Raw genomic sequence first — 16,725 nt, 5'->3', positions numbered from 1 at the left:
ATATATGAACTATTGGCCCTGAATTTTTCCAAAACCTTTTCTATATGAGTAATGTGTGAAATTATATTAATTTGTGTTACAAGAGCATTTGTCTAAGAGCACAATTTCGGGAAATCGTGTAAGGACTTCCGTACACACTCAGTCATATCAGTTCATGATAAATGAAGGAAACATTACACACATTGAGGAAACCGATTGGATGATGAAAAGATGGAGGGAACAGAAACAGTTGATGACCGCCGCAGAAGCTGAAGAAGATTAAGAGCTTTAGGGGCGATGGAGTAAAACTGGGCACCTGCCAGTGAAACCTAACTACATTACCCATCCTGCTTCAGGACGACTCTGACGATGACACGCCTTGCACCAAGCGGCCGGCTTCCCGCAGGCAGCGGCCCGGAGCCCTGCGGGCCCGCGGAGGCCTGACCGAGGACTTCATCGAGTTCTCCTGCGAGGAGGGCGAGGAGAGCGCCAGCAGTGAGGTAACGGGCGCACTGAGCATGTGCAGAACGGCGCTCACTGAGCATGTGCAGAACGGGGCGCACTGAGCATGTGCAGAACGGGGCGCACTGAGCATGTGCAGAACGGGGCTCACTGAGCATGTGCAGAACGGGGCGCACTGAGCATGTGCAGAACGGGGCTCACTGAGCATGTGCAGAACGGGGCGCACTGAGCATGTGCAGAACGGCGCTCACTGAGCATGTGCAGAACGGGGCGCACTGAGCATGTGCAGAACGGGGCGCACTGAGCATGTGCAGAACGGGGCTCTGCTGCTGCTGCTCGGCAGCCTGTGACCTAGCGGTAAATCACTGGGACCCAGAAAGTTGGTGGTTCGAGTCCCAGTGTAGCCATGATAAGATCCACAAAGCTGTTGGGCCGAGGAGAAAGGCTCTTAACCCCGGATTGGGGCGGCCTGTAGCGACTTGTAGCGTAGTGCTTAAGGTAAATGACTGGGACCTGCAAGGTCGCTGCTTCTAATCCCGGTGTAGCCACAATAAGAACCCCACAGCCTTTGGGCCCTTGAGCAAGGCCCTTAACCCTGCACTGCTCCAGGGGAGGATTGTCTCCTGCTTAGTCTAATCAACTGTATGTCGCTCTGGATAAGAGTGTCTGCCAAATGCCAGTAATGTGGATTGCTCAGGAGGGATTGCTTAGTCTATTCAACTGTATGTCGCTTTTGATGAGAGTCAGCTAAATAACAAATGATTATTATTCTAATTATTAGTTGTTATGAATGGCTGTGGTGTGGTGAAGTGTATTCTCTCCTCCCCCAGGACCAGGAGATAGAGGGCAGCGATGTGGAGTCCTCCCTTGATGAGGAGTGGCGCAGCGACAGCTCCAGGTGAGCCCTTGCGTTCTCTCCGTTCTCTCCAGGTGAGCCCTCTGTGGAGCTCCTGGTCCAGGGCGTTCTCTCCGATGGACCAATCAGTATTGCCGGTCCATCGGAGTTGTTTTTTGCAGTACAAAAAACAATTTTGCTCCTTGTATTCATTGATGGCTAGCAAAGTAGTTCTGGGCCATTCCATGCCAACTCCCGGAGGTTGCACCACGCCACCTCTCGGATTTTTTCATGTTTCTTTGTGTTGGTAGATAGTGGCACGAAGTGTGATTTTTAGAGGTCCATAACTTTGTACACCTTTTCCTTACAAATTAGTATCTAGTTGTAATCTTGTGTCAGTCTTGCTGGGTGGGTTGACCGATCCTGTGTTCCTGCTTGTGATTGGCCGGGTGGTTAACCGATGCTCTGTTCCTGCTTGTAATTGGCCTGGCGTGTTAACCGATCCTCTGTTCCTGCTTGTGATTGGCCAGGTGGTTAACCAATGCTCTGTTCCTGCTTGTGATTGGCCGGATGGTTAACCGATGCCGTGTTCCTGCAGTAATTCTTCCAGCGAGTACTCTGACTGGACTGCGGACGCCGGGATCAACCTCCAGCCGGCCACGCCCCTGTCGTCACGGAGACGCGTCCGCCGCCAAATAAGCAGCTCTGAGGAGGAGGCGGAGGCGGAGGAGGAAGAGGAGGAGCAGCAGCAGGATGAAGAGCGAATGCCCCAGCCTCGCAAGCAGAAGAAGGCAAAGAGCAAGACCCCCAGGGTGAGGGCCAGAGAGCCAAAACCACTTAAACCCTGTATGGTCAATCTCTGAATAATCAACCAAAGGTCTTAAACACTGTATGGCCAATCTCTGAACAATCAACCAAAGGTCTTAAACCCTGTATGGCCAATCTCTGAACAATCAACCAAAGGTCTTAAACCCTGTATGGTCAATCTCTGAACAATCAACCAGAGGACTTAAACCCGTATGGCCAATCTATGAACAATCGACCAGAGGTGGTGGACTTTGTGTAAATGGTCTTTATATATACAGGAGAGAACAATTCACCACATTGGGTTTGTCGTTCGAAAGATATTGGCTCTTAAAAACATGGAAAATTGGGAGTTGTGAGTGGAAATTGGGGTTTGTGTTTTGTGAGCATCATATCTTTGGCATTACAGCAGGAAAAACCCTAAATGTGACACAATTTTCTGTCTACTTTCAGATTATGAACTCCCAATTTTCATAATACTACTCAGTAATACTACAAAGTTATAATAATTTTTTAAATAATAAGATTCTAAATCTAAATCTTGCCACTTGGCAATTTTGCTTCAATATTTAATAGCTTACTATATCAGCACCAATTGGTGTATGACTTTCAAATTTATGAAACTAGTAGATATTTTTATTAAGAACAACCAGAAGGAAAATGAAGTCAAACAGATAATTCATTCAAAGATTGTACAATGCCAAAGTTGCATATTCAACCAAGTAGTTGGTAAGGTGGAAAATCCGATCAAAATTGAACTTTTTGTAATTCAAAAGGCATAATGGTAGTTCAAAAGGTATAATAAGCCTACTTATGTTCAAAATAATGAATTGTTACTCCTATGTCTTGGCATGATCATTTCAAACAACCTCAATTAACAATAACACAGGATTTGATCAGCGCTCCTTGGTGTATGGTATCCAAACTTGAAATACTAGTAAATATCCTGGTTAAGAATAGCCACAAGGAAAATGAAGTCAAATGGATCATTTATTCCCAAATTATGCAATATCACAGTTGGGTCTGGCCAGAAAATGTGAAGTAAGAGGCTGAGGCGTAGTTCTCTTGCTCAGTAGGTACAACCGCCGTGTCCCTGGTGTTTAGCACGAGAGACTCTGAGTGTCTGTTCTGGTCTGAGTGCCGTGTTGTCCTCTGACACTTAAACAGCGTCGGAGTGTCAGACCGTCCATCAACCGAGAAGTGTCAAACGAATTCCGCCCCTCTGCGTGGATCACCGACTTTGTTCCCCGGAAGTCTCCCTTTGTCCCTCAGATGGGCGACGAGGTAATTTCTCTCCGCTTCAGTTATTTAACTAGTGAATCTGGTTTATAGCACGTTGTTCGTCATTCTTGCCATTTCTGTTCTCCGTCTGCCTCTCTCTCACTCTCTCACTCTCTCACTCTCTCCCTCCCTCTCTAGGTGATATACTTCCGGCAGGGTCACGAGGCGTATGTGGAGGCAGTCAGCAGGAGTGAGCTGTACCCCATTAACCTGGAGAAACAGCCCTGGAGGAGGATGGACCTCAGGGTCAGAGCAGACTGTTTTCACTTTTATACTTTCATTCTTTCACTCCTTCATTCTGCTATACCTTCATTTGGTATGCTCACTTACAAGCCCCTCATGGTTAGAGGGTTATTGCACATCACAGGAACACATTCTGTGTGAAGAACAGCCAGTAACCCCTCAGAGGCCGCTGTGTTCCTAACCAACACTATTAGAGTGCATAACCATACACTGCCATACATTTCACCTGGTTCTGCATACTTTAGAGTCCATACTGAATACTTTCTTTCTTTCAAACCCCGTTTTAACAAATAGAGAGAGGGTGTTCTGTGAGGTCAGTGCCGTGCAGGTAGTGATAGCCCTGTCTGACATGGAGTCCGACCTCTTTGACAGGACCAGGAGTTTGTGAAAATAACGGGGATCAAGTACGAGGTGTGTCCCCCCACCCTGTGTTGTCTGAAGCTCTCTCTCATCGACCCCGGCACTGGCAGGCTCAGTGACAAGTCCTTCTCCCTCAAGTATGTACCCCACAACAAACCATGTACCCCACAACAAACCATGTACCCCACAACAAACCATGTGCCCCACAACCAACAACAATGCACTCCCAAAACCCCCTACCACACCAAAACCATTAACTTCCTACCCCCAAAATCCCACAGTTCCCAAAACAACCAACTATCTACCCCAAAACCAGTAACTATGTACCCGAAAGCCCCCCTGTACCCCAAAACAAACTACAAACCCCTGTACCCCAAAACCAAGTACGTACTGCCAAAATCCTGCAACACCCAATAACAACCAACAGTGTACCCCAAAACCCCCAGTACCCTCAAAACCCCTGTAGTATAGAGCCGCGGTGGCGCAACAGGCTAAGACGCAGCAGACTTGCGGTTGCAGTTTGCTGCAGTTGCACACCGGGGACCGGGGTTCAATTCTCGGTCCTGCCAAAAGCCAAGTTTGGCCGGCTCATGTGGGGCAGCAATAATTGGCTCGCTGCTCCAGAGGGAGGGACTTGGCAGGGTTATTAGATCGCCGCACAATAAGCACCTCGGGCGCCTCGGAATCACGGCAACGGGCACGAGACGAGACGGCTTGAAGAAGGCGTGTCGCTCTCATTCGGGCCGCCGAGGGACGGGGTACGGGCGGTACATCTAATACGACTAATACAATTCAGTCTAATACGACTGAATTGAATCAGGCGAGGTACATTTTACATTACATTTTAGTCATTTGGCAGACGCTTTTAATCCAAAGCGACTTACAAGTGCATAGGTTCTACCATAAGTCAGAGCATCACATCCAGAAACTAGCAAAATTGGCTACCAAATTGGGAGAAAAAGGGAAAAATCTGGAATTTTTTTTTTAAAAAACAAAAAACCCTGTAGTACAAGTAATTACCTACCCTAAAACCCCCACCACCCCAAAAACAACTACATACCCCAATACCCCCACTACCCCAAAACCAATAAATACGTACCCCAAAAACCCCCTAGTACCTCCAAAACAAACCAGTCCATATCCCAAAACCCCCCAGCACCCCAAAACAAACCAGTCCATTTCCCAAAACCCCCCAGCACCCCAAAACAAACCAGTCCATATCCCAAAACCCCCCAGCACCCCAAAACAAACCAGTCCATTTCCCAAAACCACCCAACACCCCAAAACCAGCAGCTGTGTGGAGAGGAAGGCTTCAGGCAGCCAAGATGGCAGCATGGCCTGGATCTCTGATGCCCTCTGCTGGTTGCGTGGGCACCTGCACGTCTGCCTGTAGAGCTTCACCTAACGGGCTTGATTTACAGCATGTTAGCACACACAATACCAATGACATGGCCAATGATTGGTCAGGGTATTTATTGTTCCCCAATCATTGGTTGTGTTATAATTTTTGTGTCTGACCCCTGTCTGTGTGAGCCAGGCTTCTACTCTACAGTGGGCTGGGTTCTTGCAGTCCAGGGGTCTAGGATTGGGCATAGAACAGCAATAATGTAAACGTCTCCCAAATGTACAACATGAAGTCCACCATCATAGTATAACATAATATAGCATATTCTAGATTACATATTAATATTAAATAGTAATTGCACTTAGTGACTTCTGTGTATAATTCTCAACAGATATCACGACATGCCGGACGTCATCGACTTCCTGGTGCTGAAGCAGAGTTACGACGAAGCAAGACAGCGAGTCTGGCAACCGAGTAAGAGTCCTTACTATTCATAAAAAACCTGAGCAGAGCTTATCCAGGATCAGTGCTGTTCATAAAGAACCTGAAGCTAAAAGACGAGACTAAACCCCACTAGGTCTCCTGCACTCAGGGGCTTTCTGAATATGGGGCCTGGGCTCATGGTTTTCGTGGGAACATTATGGGAATAGCTAGAAAATGTCTGACTCATGTTCACCCCAAGATGGCCGCCTGTTCGATTTCCCATGCTCAAGATGGCTGCACAGTGGTCAGTCGCCCACAGTTAAGATGGCCGTGCATTGTACTGCCTTTGCAAAATGTCCACACAGTAGTAAAATGCCCACAGTTAAGATGGCCGCATGCTGCCCACCCTGAAATGGCTGCATGTCCCACGAAAGCACTAAATGAGGCTCTGTGCTGATTTACAGACGACAGGTTCCGGTCTGTGATTGATGATGCCTGGTGGTTTGGGAGCATATTGCGTCAGGAGCCATATCAGCTTGCGTACCCGGACAGCCTCTTCCAGTGCTTCAAAGTCACGTGAGTCTGTGTGTGTGTTTATGAGAGAGAGAGAGAGAGAATGGACTGACTGTGTGAGTGCTGGGTCTGCTCTGATTGAGATTAATTGTTGAGTGTGTGCTGGGTGCTGGGTCTGCTCTGATTGAGCTGAGTTGTTGAGCGTGTGAGGTGATGCTCCCCGTTTCGTGTGCTGGCAGATGGGACAACGGTGAAACGGAGAAGCTCAGCCCCTGGGATGTGGAGTGCATTCCGGAGAACGGTACGGACGCTGCCGCAACGTTACCACAGTCAGACGGCGGTTTAGGTCAAAGTGCTTAACCCTGTTGCTTTTTGAGAGTTGGGACCCCTCAACAATCAGTTGTGGTTATGGTGAGAAGCAGTTGGTGATGGACACGTGTTTCCATGGGGCCAGTGGAGCTGAACCTTGGTGTGGCAGTGCCCCTCCACAGCCCAGAATCAGCCCAGAGTCTCACCCCCCCCCCCCCCTTCCCTCTTCCCTCCAGCCCAGCAGCCGGAGGCAGTGGGGGGCGGGGTGCCGGTGACGGCTGCTGAGATGAGCGATGTTCTGTACAAGCCGCGCGAGGGCGAGTGGGGCGCCAGGAGCCGAGACGAGGAGAGCGAGCGCATCATCGCCGGGATCGAGCAGCTCGTCACCATCGGCAAGCCACCGCCGCCGCCACCCTCACACACGGGGCCTCGGTCTTAAATGCAATTATTTCATGCTGGAACAGAGGTTTTGTCTCTCCGTGGAAGTTGTTTCTAAGTTTAAGGCTAGCCTCCTCCCAACTGTGGGAGGAGCTGCTGACATCACACTGCCTTTTTAGCGTCACATTGATGGTTGCCTTCTCCACCTGAGGAGTGTGCACCTTTAGGTGTTGACACACATTCTAGAAACCCTCCGGAGCAGTGCCGAGTCTCGCGTGTCTGTAGACACTGGTGCGGACGCAGTGTGGGATCTAGCGCCACCTGTCTGTGTTCACAGACATCGCCGCTCCCTTCTCTGGGCCGGTGGACATCGTGCAGTACCCCACGTACTGCACTGTGGTGGCGTACCCCACGGACCTTGGCACCATCCGGCTGAGGCTGGTCAACCGCTTCTACAGGTAAGGGCGAAACCCCAGCCCTGTGGGCGGGACGGGAGCGTTGCCATGGCAGCGGCCCGTCCTCAGCTGATTGGCTGCATGTGTGCCCCCGGCAGGCGGATTTCGGCGCTGGTGTGGGACATACGGTACATCGTCCACAACGCCAGGACCTTCAATGAGCCCCGGAGCAAGATCGCACACTCCGCCAAGATCATCTCCGAAGCCCTCCTCAGATTCATCAAGTGAGTCCAAACGCCCACCTCCTGTGATTAGCCAGTTGCATTTCTGAATCACTTGGCCACTCGATGCACTTATGCCGGATTCCGCTTGAATTTTCATCAGTAACCCGGACTGCACGGATATCATGGAAATCTACAGAGCAGTGGAGGACATGGATTACTCTGAGGACGAGGTACAGAGAGCTCTCCGTTCACTGGGCCTGACTTACCGAGACCTTTAACATGCAAAACCAATAATATGGCCAGTGGTCATTTGCTTTGCACCAATCGTTCATTGTGTTCAGCCCAGTATATCAAGCAGCCTAATAGTGTCTATTTGACACTATTTACGTAGCAAGATTCTTTTAGCTCATGTTATGTTGCTAAAAAACATGGTAGCAAACAGTGTAGTCAGCACGTGCTAAAGGTGTTGGTACATCTGGCCCACTGTGAGCACATTGTACGCTCGTAGACGTTGTCTATGAGAATAAGTGTGGTTTGGCGGTAACTGCCTAACTGCCCTTCTCTACCAGGACCTGGAGGACCCAGATGTTCCCAGCACCTCCTCTGGACGCAGGTTGCGACAGGTAACTGCAGTTTGAATTAGTGTCCTCTTGTGTGATTTATGTCTAAATCCCAGATCTTTGCAGCTCAGCTAAGGAGTGAGGGAACTATATTCCAACATCTCCAAAAAGTTATTCATGTCATCAGATTAATCACATTTATAAAGAGGAAAAATAAATATCATCGACCAATTACCACGTATTCAGTCACTGTGCGTAATGAGTAGTATCTCTGCAGCGCTGATTGAACCATGAGTTTGGGAGACTTGTAGTTTTGTCACTTGACTTAGCAAAGCTGCAGTGCAGCTATTCATCGTGGTAGCGCAGTTAGAATGCAGCCTGTAAATATTGTCTAATATTTTCTACAGGACGTTATTTGTCTTCGTTATCTGCCAAATCGGCAATTGAAACCATAGACCAATTTAGGAGCCTATTGATTCACCTCGGTCTTTAAGTTTAACTTTATGAGCGTGCCTCTTCATGCAGCCGTCCGTGGAGGTCGTGCGGGACCGGGATGCCTGGAAGGAGGACTGCAAGCGGCTGTTGGACTACGTCTTCGAGTGCGAGGACTCCGAGCCCTTCCGCCGGCCCGTCGACCCGGAGGACTACCCGGTGAGAGAAGTGGGCCGCCATTCCGTAACCGGAATTCCCCCCCGTTTAGCACTGGGGCACATCGATGTTTCAGCCCTGTTTTCATAAACACCGCTGTGCTCGCCGTCTTTCGCAAAAAGACACTGTTCAAAATATTGCCATTTGGGTTTCAGGACTACCTGAACATCATTGACACTCCGATGGATTTCGAGACCGTGAAGAAGACTCTGGAGCAGGACCAGTACGACAACCCCACGGAGCTGTGCAAGGACGCTCGGCTGATCTTCGTCAATGCCAGAGCGTACACGCCCAACAAGCGCTCAAAGGTAGCGGCCTCCTTCTCCGCTATCAATCTTTCCATCTGCAATTTTTGTCTTATCAGTTGACATATTTGCTAAGATCCCTTCTTCCAAGAGAGCCTTCCAAGGCCCTTGAGGCAAGGTGCATAGTCCATATCAAGATCAAAGGCAAAGGTGCAAATGTGCAGAATAGCAAGAGACTTATCACAGGAAAATGGCAAGCTTAAAAATCAGGCTGCCACAAGTCAGCAGTGCTAAAAGAAAACACCCTCCTGTCTTGTTATGGCTGGCCTGTTCCGTTAAGTTTTTCTTGTCCTCTATGTCCGTTGTCCCTGCAGATCTACAGCATGACCCTTCGGTTGTCGGCGCTGTTCGAGGAGCGAATCCGCACCATCATATCCGACTACAAGACCGCGGTGAAGAGCGGGGAGAGACTGCGGCGCAGCCAGAGGTGCAGGAAGAGGCTGCAGCACCAGGACCCGGCCCCGCCCGCTGCTGACCCCTCCAGGTACGCCCCGCCGCCACCATGGTTCCGCCTCAGGTACCTGCACGTTCCCCAGTGGCCAGGAGAGCAGCGCAGGGACGGACAAGAGAACCAAAGCAGCCATTTTATGGCACTTGTCAGCCAAGGGACCTGTGGCTCTTTGTCCTTGACTGCCATGGCTGTCAGTGTTGGGGTCTGTTCTCTTTCTCTGCATTAATTTCAGGAAATGAAGTGAGATCATCGAAAAAATCCTCAATGAAAATTATAGGAATTTTACTCATTGAAATTGAATTGCAACGATTGGGGGTGACCAACTCTAAAGACACATGTCCTTCCTGTTCCTCTCTTAGCCATAAAAGGGGCGGCGTGAAAACTCAGGAAAAAACGGAAACAGCATCTAAGACTTGCACAAAATCTACCTCAGCCAAAGTGTCTGCCAGGGAGAGTTCCAGGAAGAGGAGGGGTCACAGAAGCTCCTCCTCCTCTGACTCTGCGTCCTATCAGAGCCCTGCCAAAGCTGCATCTGACACCTCAGGGAGCAACGTCGAGTCCACGTCTGGTAAGGCCAGACCCCGAGGTTGCCTCCTAAAATTCAGCTGGCCTTTTTGTGTTGAGAGGGACTCTGATAATGATAATGGCATTGGGAATCATACCTTGGATTATATGCGACATGAGTCCAAGCTGAGACGATGTGCGGTTTTGTGTGTTCTGTGGCAGACTCTGAGAGTGAAAGCGCCTTCGCCTCGAGTGAATCCGAGAAGGGCGCAAGCAAGCACTTGTCATCCTCGCGTCGCCATGGCGGCAGGGAGGGCAGAGGAACCGGCCGGGTCACCAGGAACAGGAGGGCAAAAGAGCGCAAGAAAAAGAAAAAGGGTAAGCGAGTGGCATGCCTGTTCCTCATCGGTCCCTTTGTTTTTCAGTGCCTCCAGGTTAAATCGGTCTGTTCTTACTTTAATTTTCGATTGACGTCACAAGCCAATTGACTTAACTGACCATTCTCATGGGAATGGGGAGGTTGTTCCACCACTGGGGAGCTAGGGTGGAAGAGCTCCACAGTTGCGACAAGCAAGAGCCGTTCACACGGCCGGCAGGATGAGCAAGCCAGCCTGTGGGAGCAGAGCAGAGTGGTCGAGCTGGGGTGTAGGGCTGACTTCTGTCCTGTAGGTCAGGATGGGCCAGAGTTAGAACTTTGAATCTGATCCTGGCAGCAGCAGGTAGCCAATGGAGTGACTTTAGCAGGGGTGTGATGTGTGAAAAGTTTAGAAAGTTGAAGACCAGGATGGGCTGCAGCTGCTGGATGGTGTAGGCTGGCAGATTTGCAAGTAGGGAGTTGTAGTATTCTAGTCGGGAGATTACCATAGCCTGGAGAAGTAGCTGTGTGGGATATGTGGTCAGGTGTGGTCAAATCCTCATGGTGTTGTACAGAAGGAATCTGCAGGACCGTGATGTTGCTGCAACATCCAGGACCACCCCCAGGTTCCTCGCAGAGCGGGAGGCAGTCACTGTAGTACCATGAACAGTGATTGAGTTCTTGTAGTAAGGAGTCTCTATGAGGGATGAAGAGCAGCTCCATCTTGTTCAGGTTGAACTTAGGGTGATGTCTGGCGATCCATGATGAGGTGTCGGCTAGGCAGGCAGATATTTTCTCATTGATGTGTTGGAGAGGTAGAGAAAGAGGATGTGTTGAGTTGATCATCAGCATAACAGTGATACAAGAAGCCATGTGATGCAGTTACTGAGGCAAGAGATTTTGTGTAAAGGGAAACAGCAGAGACCCCAGTACAGAGCCCTGTGGGACTCCTGTGAGAAGGGGATGAGGATCAGAAGGATGACGCTCCTGCAGTGGCGAGTGCACTTTCCTCCTCTTCCTCTCAGCAACCTACAGCCAGGTTCTGCTCGATCTGAGAGATTCTGCCATGGGCAGGGGGGGTGATGCTGGTTTGGAGAACATGATAAAGTGAGTTAAGAGACTGGGAGAGGCATGAGGGGCAGAGGTGGCAACATCAACAGGCAGTTTAGAGAAGGAGACAGGAGGAGGGAGTGTAGAGAGGTTAGAAGAGATGAGGGAGGAGTGAGAGAGTGCGGAGATTCCTTGATAGCTGTGAACCCTACATCAGCTCTCTCTGTCTCCAGGCCTGTCCTCTCCTCACTGTCTGGTGTCTTTCAGCCTTGGAGAGCGAGCTGTCGAGCAGCGAGAACGAGGACAGCGAGGACAGCGGGAAGCCCTCCACCTCGTCCTCGCAACGCTGCGTGAGGAGGAGCCCGAAGAGGAGGGACCAGGCGGGGATGTGGAGGAGCCCCAGAGAGTGCGCCAGGCTGACCAGAACCAGTGCGGCAGCCAGCAGGAACAGAGCCGGTACAAGCAGAGCAGGTACTAGTAGAGCAGGGTAGGAGCAGAAGGGCAGAGCAGGGCAGGGTACGGGCAGAGCAGGGTAGGGAAGGAGCAGGAGGGCAGGGTAGGGGCAGAAGGGCAGGGTATGGGCTGAGCGGGGTGGGAGCAGAAGGGCAGGGTAGGGGCAGGGTATGGGCAGAGCAGGGTAGGAGCAGAAGGGCAGGGTAGGGGCAGAAGGGCAGGGTAGGGGCAGAGCAGGGTCGGAGCAGAAGGGCAGGGTAGGGGCAGAGCAGGGTCGGAGCAGAAGGGCAGGGTAGGGGCAGAAGGGCAGGGTAGGGGCAGAGCAGGGTCGGAGCAGAAGGGCAGGGTAGGGGCAGAAGGGCAGGGTAGGGGCAGAGCAGGGTCGGAGCAGAAGGGCAGGGTAGGGGCAGAGCAGGGTCGGAGCAGAAGGGTAGGGGCAGAGCAGGGTAGGAGCAGAAGGGCAGGGTAGGGGCAGAGCAGGGTAGGAGCAGAAGGGCAGGGTAGGGGCAGAAGGGCAGGGTAGGGGCAGAGCAGGGTCGGAGCAGAAGGGCAGGGTAGGGGCAGAGCAGGGTCGGAGCAGAAGGGTAGGGGCAGAGCAGGGTAGGAGCAGAAGGGCAGGGTAGGGGCAGAGCAGGGTAGGAGCAGAAGGGCAGGGTAGGGGCAGAGCAGGGTAGGAGCAGAAGGGCAGGGTAGGGGCAGAGCAGGGTAGGAGCAGAAGGGCAGGGTAGGGGCAGAGCAGGGTCGGAGCAGAAGGGCAGGGTATGGGCAGAGCAGGGTAGGAGCAGAAGGGCAGGGTAGGGGCAGAAGGGCAGGGTAGGGGCAGAGCAGGGTCGGAGCAGAAGGGCAGGGTATGGGCAGAGCAGGGTAGGAGCAGAAGGGCAGGGTAGGGGCAGAAGGGCAGGGTAGGAGCAGAGCAGGGTCGGAGCAGAAGGGCAGGGTATGGGCAGAGCAGGGTAGGAGCAGAAGGGCAGGGTAGGGGCAGAAGGGCAGGGTATGGGCGGAGTGGGTTGATGGTTGAGATTACCCTCTGCGGTGCTGTCCATGCAGGGACCCGAGCTCAGGTGAACGGCCACGCTGAACGATCCTCCCGGCCGAGGAGGCACGCCGGCAGCAACTCGGAGAAGGAGCTGTCACACGAGTCCGGGGAAGAGGAGGAGGAGGAGGAGGAGGAGGAAGATGAGGATGAGGATGAGGAAGAGGTTGAGGAGAGCACGGGCCGCAGACCCCTGGCCAGAAGGACCGCTGTGGCCGCTGTGAGCAAGATGAAGATGATGGGGAACATTGAGGAAGAGGAGGGCACTCCCTCTGAGGACGAAGGCAGCCGGAAGGCCGGAGGCCGGCAGATGGCACGGGTCGGGAGGCGAGCTGCAGTGATCCAGAGCAGCTCGGAGTCAGAGGAACATCCCACCAATCAGAGTGCACTGAAAGGTCAGCGCCTACGATTGCCTCTGCGTTACTCTCAGACGAGGTTTCCTACAAGGACAATCTCTTAAATTTGGATTAGGTGTTCCATACATTTGAAATGCAGTAACTTGGCCGTTGAAGTGTAGTGTTTCCCTGCAAATTATTGTCCTATGCAATTAGTCTTATGGGTGTTAGTGGAAAATTATAATGTAAACTAAAGTCATAAAATGCTTAAAGGACATTTATTTGGGTAGGGAGATGGCAAAGATAAGAGAACCTGCAATCTTTAATTTGTATACTTATCCTCTTAAGCTTTGAAGAAATGCAAGGGGTCAGGGGACAGGGACAGGGCGGAGAAGCCACACGCCTCTGCCCACTGCAGTCAGAACCGCGAGGCTGCAGGTTCCAGTGGCGCGCGGGTGACCAGGCGAGCAGCCGTGGATGAGAGACAAGGTGATGACTGTTGTGACCTGGTCACCATTTTATCGACTTTATCCATGTATAAAACTGAGCTCATTTGAGAATTATAGCGTGTCGTGCATTTTGAGTGTGTGCACTGTTCATTTACGGTTTCCTGACCTCACGCTTGGACCCTTCCTGTTGCAGAGGGAAGGTCTCTGGTGAATGGGCACAGCCAAGAACACCGCAAGGACAGGAAGAGGAGGAGCAAGACGAGAGCGGAGGACTCTGAAGGGGAAGCAAGCCTCTTCCAGAACACAGACGGTGAGGATGAGGACGATGCGGTTGGCCGGCGTGTGCCGGCCCGAGCCAGGAGGAATGCACTCCACGTCAGCGAGGAAGAGGACAGTCGCCCCAAAACCAGGGGCAACAAGCGCTCGCCTCTCCTGCAGCAGGAATCGAGGAGCTCCGAAGAGGAAGACCAAAATGCCGCCGCCCGAAAGCAGCAACAGCAGAATGGAAGGACGGCCGAAGTGGACGAGTCCTTACCCAGTACTGAGGACGAAGAAGACCACCAGCTGAGTCAGACCGCCAAAGGCTCCAAGAAAAGGAAGCTGGTCTCCTCCGACGAATGGTCGCAGGGCAAGAGCGAACAGTCAGAGAGCGAGGAGCGGCGCTTCTCCAACCGACGTCCGTGCCTGCGAGCCCTGCCCAAGAAGAAGTACATCACCGATTCCGAGGAGGACTTCCAGCCCGGGCCAGGAATCCAGACGAGAAACGGGAAAGTTAGCTCATCCAAGCGAAAACGCAGCTGGACGGAGTCCGAGTCCGAGGAGGATGATGATGATGATGATGATGTTGTCCGGACACGGCAAAAGGGCAGGAAACCGGCGAGCAAGCGTCGTCTGTCGGACCGCCAGACGGAGTCTGAGCCCGAAGATGGGACTGTTGAGAACCCCTCCCCGTCACGCAGCGGACAGACCCGTTCCACCGAGGACGAGGATGAGGATGAAGATGAAGATGAGGAGGAGGAGGAGGAAGAGGAGCCTGCACCTGCCAAAAGGCAGCACCACAGGAAGGGGAACGTCCGAGAAAGCAGCACCAGTGGCCTGGACTCCAACAGCCGTGAGGAACCTTCCCGGTCTCCTTCGCCGTCTCCGTCTCCCAGGTTGAGGTCCCTGAGGAGAAGTCCTAAGGGGAGCGACCGCGCCAAGATGTGGAGGACCCCCTTCCAGCTCCGGCAGCGCAGGAAGGACTCGGACAGCGACGGCCAGCGCGTCCGGACCCGCAACCGCGGCCGGCGGACGGTCACGTACCACGACAGCGAATGAAGGAGGAGGGCGCGGGGCTTCCTGCCCTGTGAACTGCAGACACTACAACTGGAAAACCTGGGAGACACTTGATTGTCACTAAAGGGTAGTCGCACTGGATTCCTTTAAAGAGAAAGAGATGGAGGTAAAAATGCTGTGAATCGGTTTCATTCAGGGATATTTATATTTTCTATGAAAAACATTAAATAAAAGTATGAAGTAATGAATTTAATCGCTGGTTTTACAAGGTTTAGAATGCTCACGTTATGCTTCTGTGGTTTGGCCAGCTAAAAATATCAAGTGCGGGATGCATTGCCAGCTTGGGTGCTATCTTCAATATACCTCTGTTTAATCAAGCATATGTTGCTGGCTTGCACTAAAATGCACACTGTATTGAGGTTTTTCAAACACTAGTTTTCGCATTAGAAACTCAGGGGTCAATTACGTTTACTGTAGTCTCTACCATGCAGTCTTTTTTTAATATAGAGAATTAAAGTAATAACAGCAAACATTTCCAAGATGGCAGTCACAGTTTGAAGCACACTGACTGAACAAACCCACGTTGCCCACGTTTGCTCCTTTGTAAAAGCCACGCGCATTACACACTGCAGTGTAGAGATGTGGACATGTGAGCCAAAATGTACAAATATGCATCATCCACATTTCCCGTTTGTGTTCTTTTTTCCATTTTTAAATACTTTGTTTTGTGTATTTGATTAAGGAAAGGGGCTGTAAATATGTAATTTGGAAGCGTTTCTTTTTGTGGTTTTTGTTGAGGTTAAGTATGAAAACCCTGTAGCAAATATTGCATATTTAAATTCAGTTTTGGAGTTGAGCATTTATGTTATTTTTCCATTTAAACAAATGCATTATTGTCTTGCCATATTTGATATGAATTGGTACCCGTTTGCCAAGTACAGGAACCCAGAAATGTACTTCTAGCAAAAATGCTATTTTCTCATATTGGGAAGACGATTGTTGTGCAGTGTTGTAATTTTCAGTATTAAATTCCCTTTTCTTTACTTAAAGGAGAAGCGCTCTTTTAAGCCAGTCACACAGTAAACCTGCTTTGTTTTATTAACGTTGGGGGTGGGAGGGGGTCTATAAATGCATTATGACTTTTTCATGTGCTCTTTCACGGGGGCAGATATCGCATAAAGTTTGGTTGTGGAGTGAGAGGTGGTGGCTGACTTATTTCTGGTAAATAAAATTCATTTTCAAACTAAAGTTGTTTGTGTTCAGGCTTTTACACTTTTCAGAAATATGACAAATATGGCTTGGGACAGTTTGTCAGCAACTGAAAGATCTTAAAAGTCCACATATCTACATGGTTCTCACTACATGGTTATTACACAGTCAAGGAAAACATGACACGCATGATATTGGACTATGCTCAATGTACTTTATTTATACTGCGTTTAACATTTACTGCCTATATTTACATAGTAACGAAACAAAATAATTTTTTTGTCCAACAGTAGCTCTGAAATACACAGCTGTGGGCCTAGGGTTAGCTGTTGTGTTCTGCGTAGATCAAAAGCCTGGGTTGTATCACTTGACAAAGGGGTAATGGACTCAAAGATATTTAGGCCACTTCTGTACATCTTTACAGCTGTTAACTCAATGCAGCTATGTACTTGAGTGTTTTAATCATTCCACAAACTGGCACAGCATTACATACCCAACCACATCACCCTATTGTACATACGAAAGAGTATGAAATATTTTGCCATGA

The 16,725-nt window shown here is 50.7% G+C and overlaps 1 protein-coding gene and 1 pseudogene across 2 annotated transcripts in view; both read left to right on the top strand.

Annotated features, from left to right (window-relative positions):
• brwd1 (bromodomain and WD repeat domain containing 1) overlaps positions 1 to 16,217 on the top strand; it is a 43,503-nt gene extending 27,286 nt beyond the window's left edge. The window contains exons 21-43 of one of the 2 annotated variants that reach the window (XM_061216718.1): positions 336 to 479; positions 1,272 to 1,339; positions 1,875 to 2,088; positions 3,248 to 3,364; positions 3,500 to 3,607; positions 3,977 to 4,101; positions 5,701 to 5,783; positions 6,197 to 6,308; positions 6,485 to 6,546; positions 6,791 to 6,946; positions 7,270 to 7,390; positions 7,486 to 7,611; positions 7,712 to 7,781; positions 8,121 to 8,174; positions 8,637 to 8,762; positions 8,915 to 9,067; positions 9,379 to 9,548; positions 9,875 to 10,083; positions 10,242 to 10,397; positions 11,692 to 11,880; positions 12,925 to 13,305; positions 13,594 to 13,734; positions 13,888 to 16,217. In XM_061216718.1, coding sequence (XP_061072702.1) covers positions 336 to 479; positions 1,272 to 1,339; positions 1,875 to 2,088; positions 3,248 to 3,364; positions 3,500 to 3,607; positions 3,977 to 4,101; positions 5,701 to 5,783; positions 6,197 to 6,308; positions 6,485 to 6,546; positions 6,791 to 6,946; positions 7,270 to 7,390; positions 7,486 to 7,611; positions 7,712 to 7,781; positions 8,121 to 8,174; positions 8,637 to 8,762; positions 8,915 to 9,067; positions 9,379 to 9,548; positions 9,875 to 10,083; positions 10,242 to 10,397; positions 11,692 to 11,880; positions 12,925 to 13,305; positions 13,594 to 13,734; positions 13,888 to 15,011 — 4,209 coding nt within the window. In that variant the 3' untranslated portion in view covers positions 15,012 to 16,217. Of the gene's footprint in view, positions 1 to 335; positions 480 to 1,271; positions 1,340 to 1,874; positions 2,089 to 3,247; positions 3,365 to 3,499; positions 3,608 to 3,976; positions 4,102 to 5,700; positions 5,784 to 6,196; positions 6,309 to 6,484; positions 6,547 to 6,790; positions 6,947 to 7,269; positions 7,391 to 7,485; positions 7,612 to 7,711; positions 7,782 to 8,120; positions 8,175 to 8,636; positions 8,763 to 8,914; positions 9,068 to 9,378; positions 9,549 to 9,874; positions 10,084 to 10,241; positions 10,398 to 11,691; positions 11,896 to 12,924; positions 13,306 to 13,593; positions 13,735 to 13,887 lie in introns of both variants that reach the window. The other variant, XM_061216716.1, reaches the window with a different exon arrangement.
• LOC133107602 (uncharacterized) overlaps positions 1 to 16,725 on the top strand; it is a 980,437-nt pseudogene that overhangs the window by 702,531 nt on the left and 261,181 nt on the right.

This window comes from Conger conger, chromosome 13 (assembly GCF_963514075.1).
Source record: "Conger conger chromosome 13, fConCon1.1, whole genome shotgun sequence".
In the NCBI taxonomy this organism is placed as follows: domain Eukaryota; kingdom Metazoa; phylum Chordata; class Actinopteri; order Anguilliformes; family Congridae; genus Conger; species Conger conger.
The sequence above is the reverse complement of the archived record's forward strand: the minus strand, read 5'-3'. Positions and strand labels throughout refer to the sequence as shown.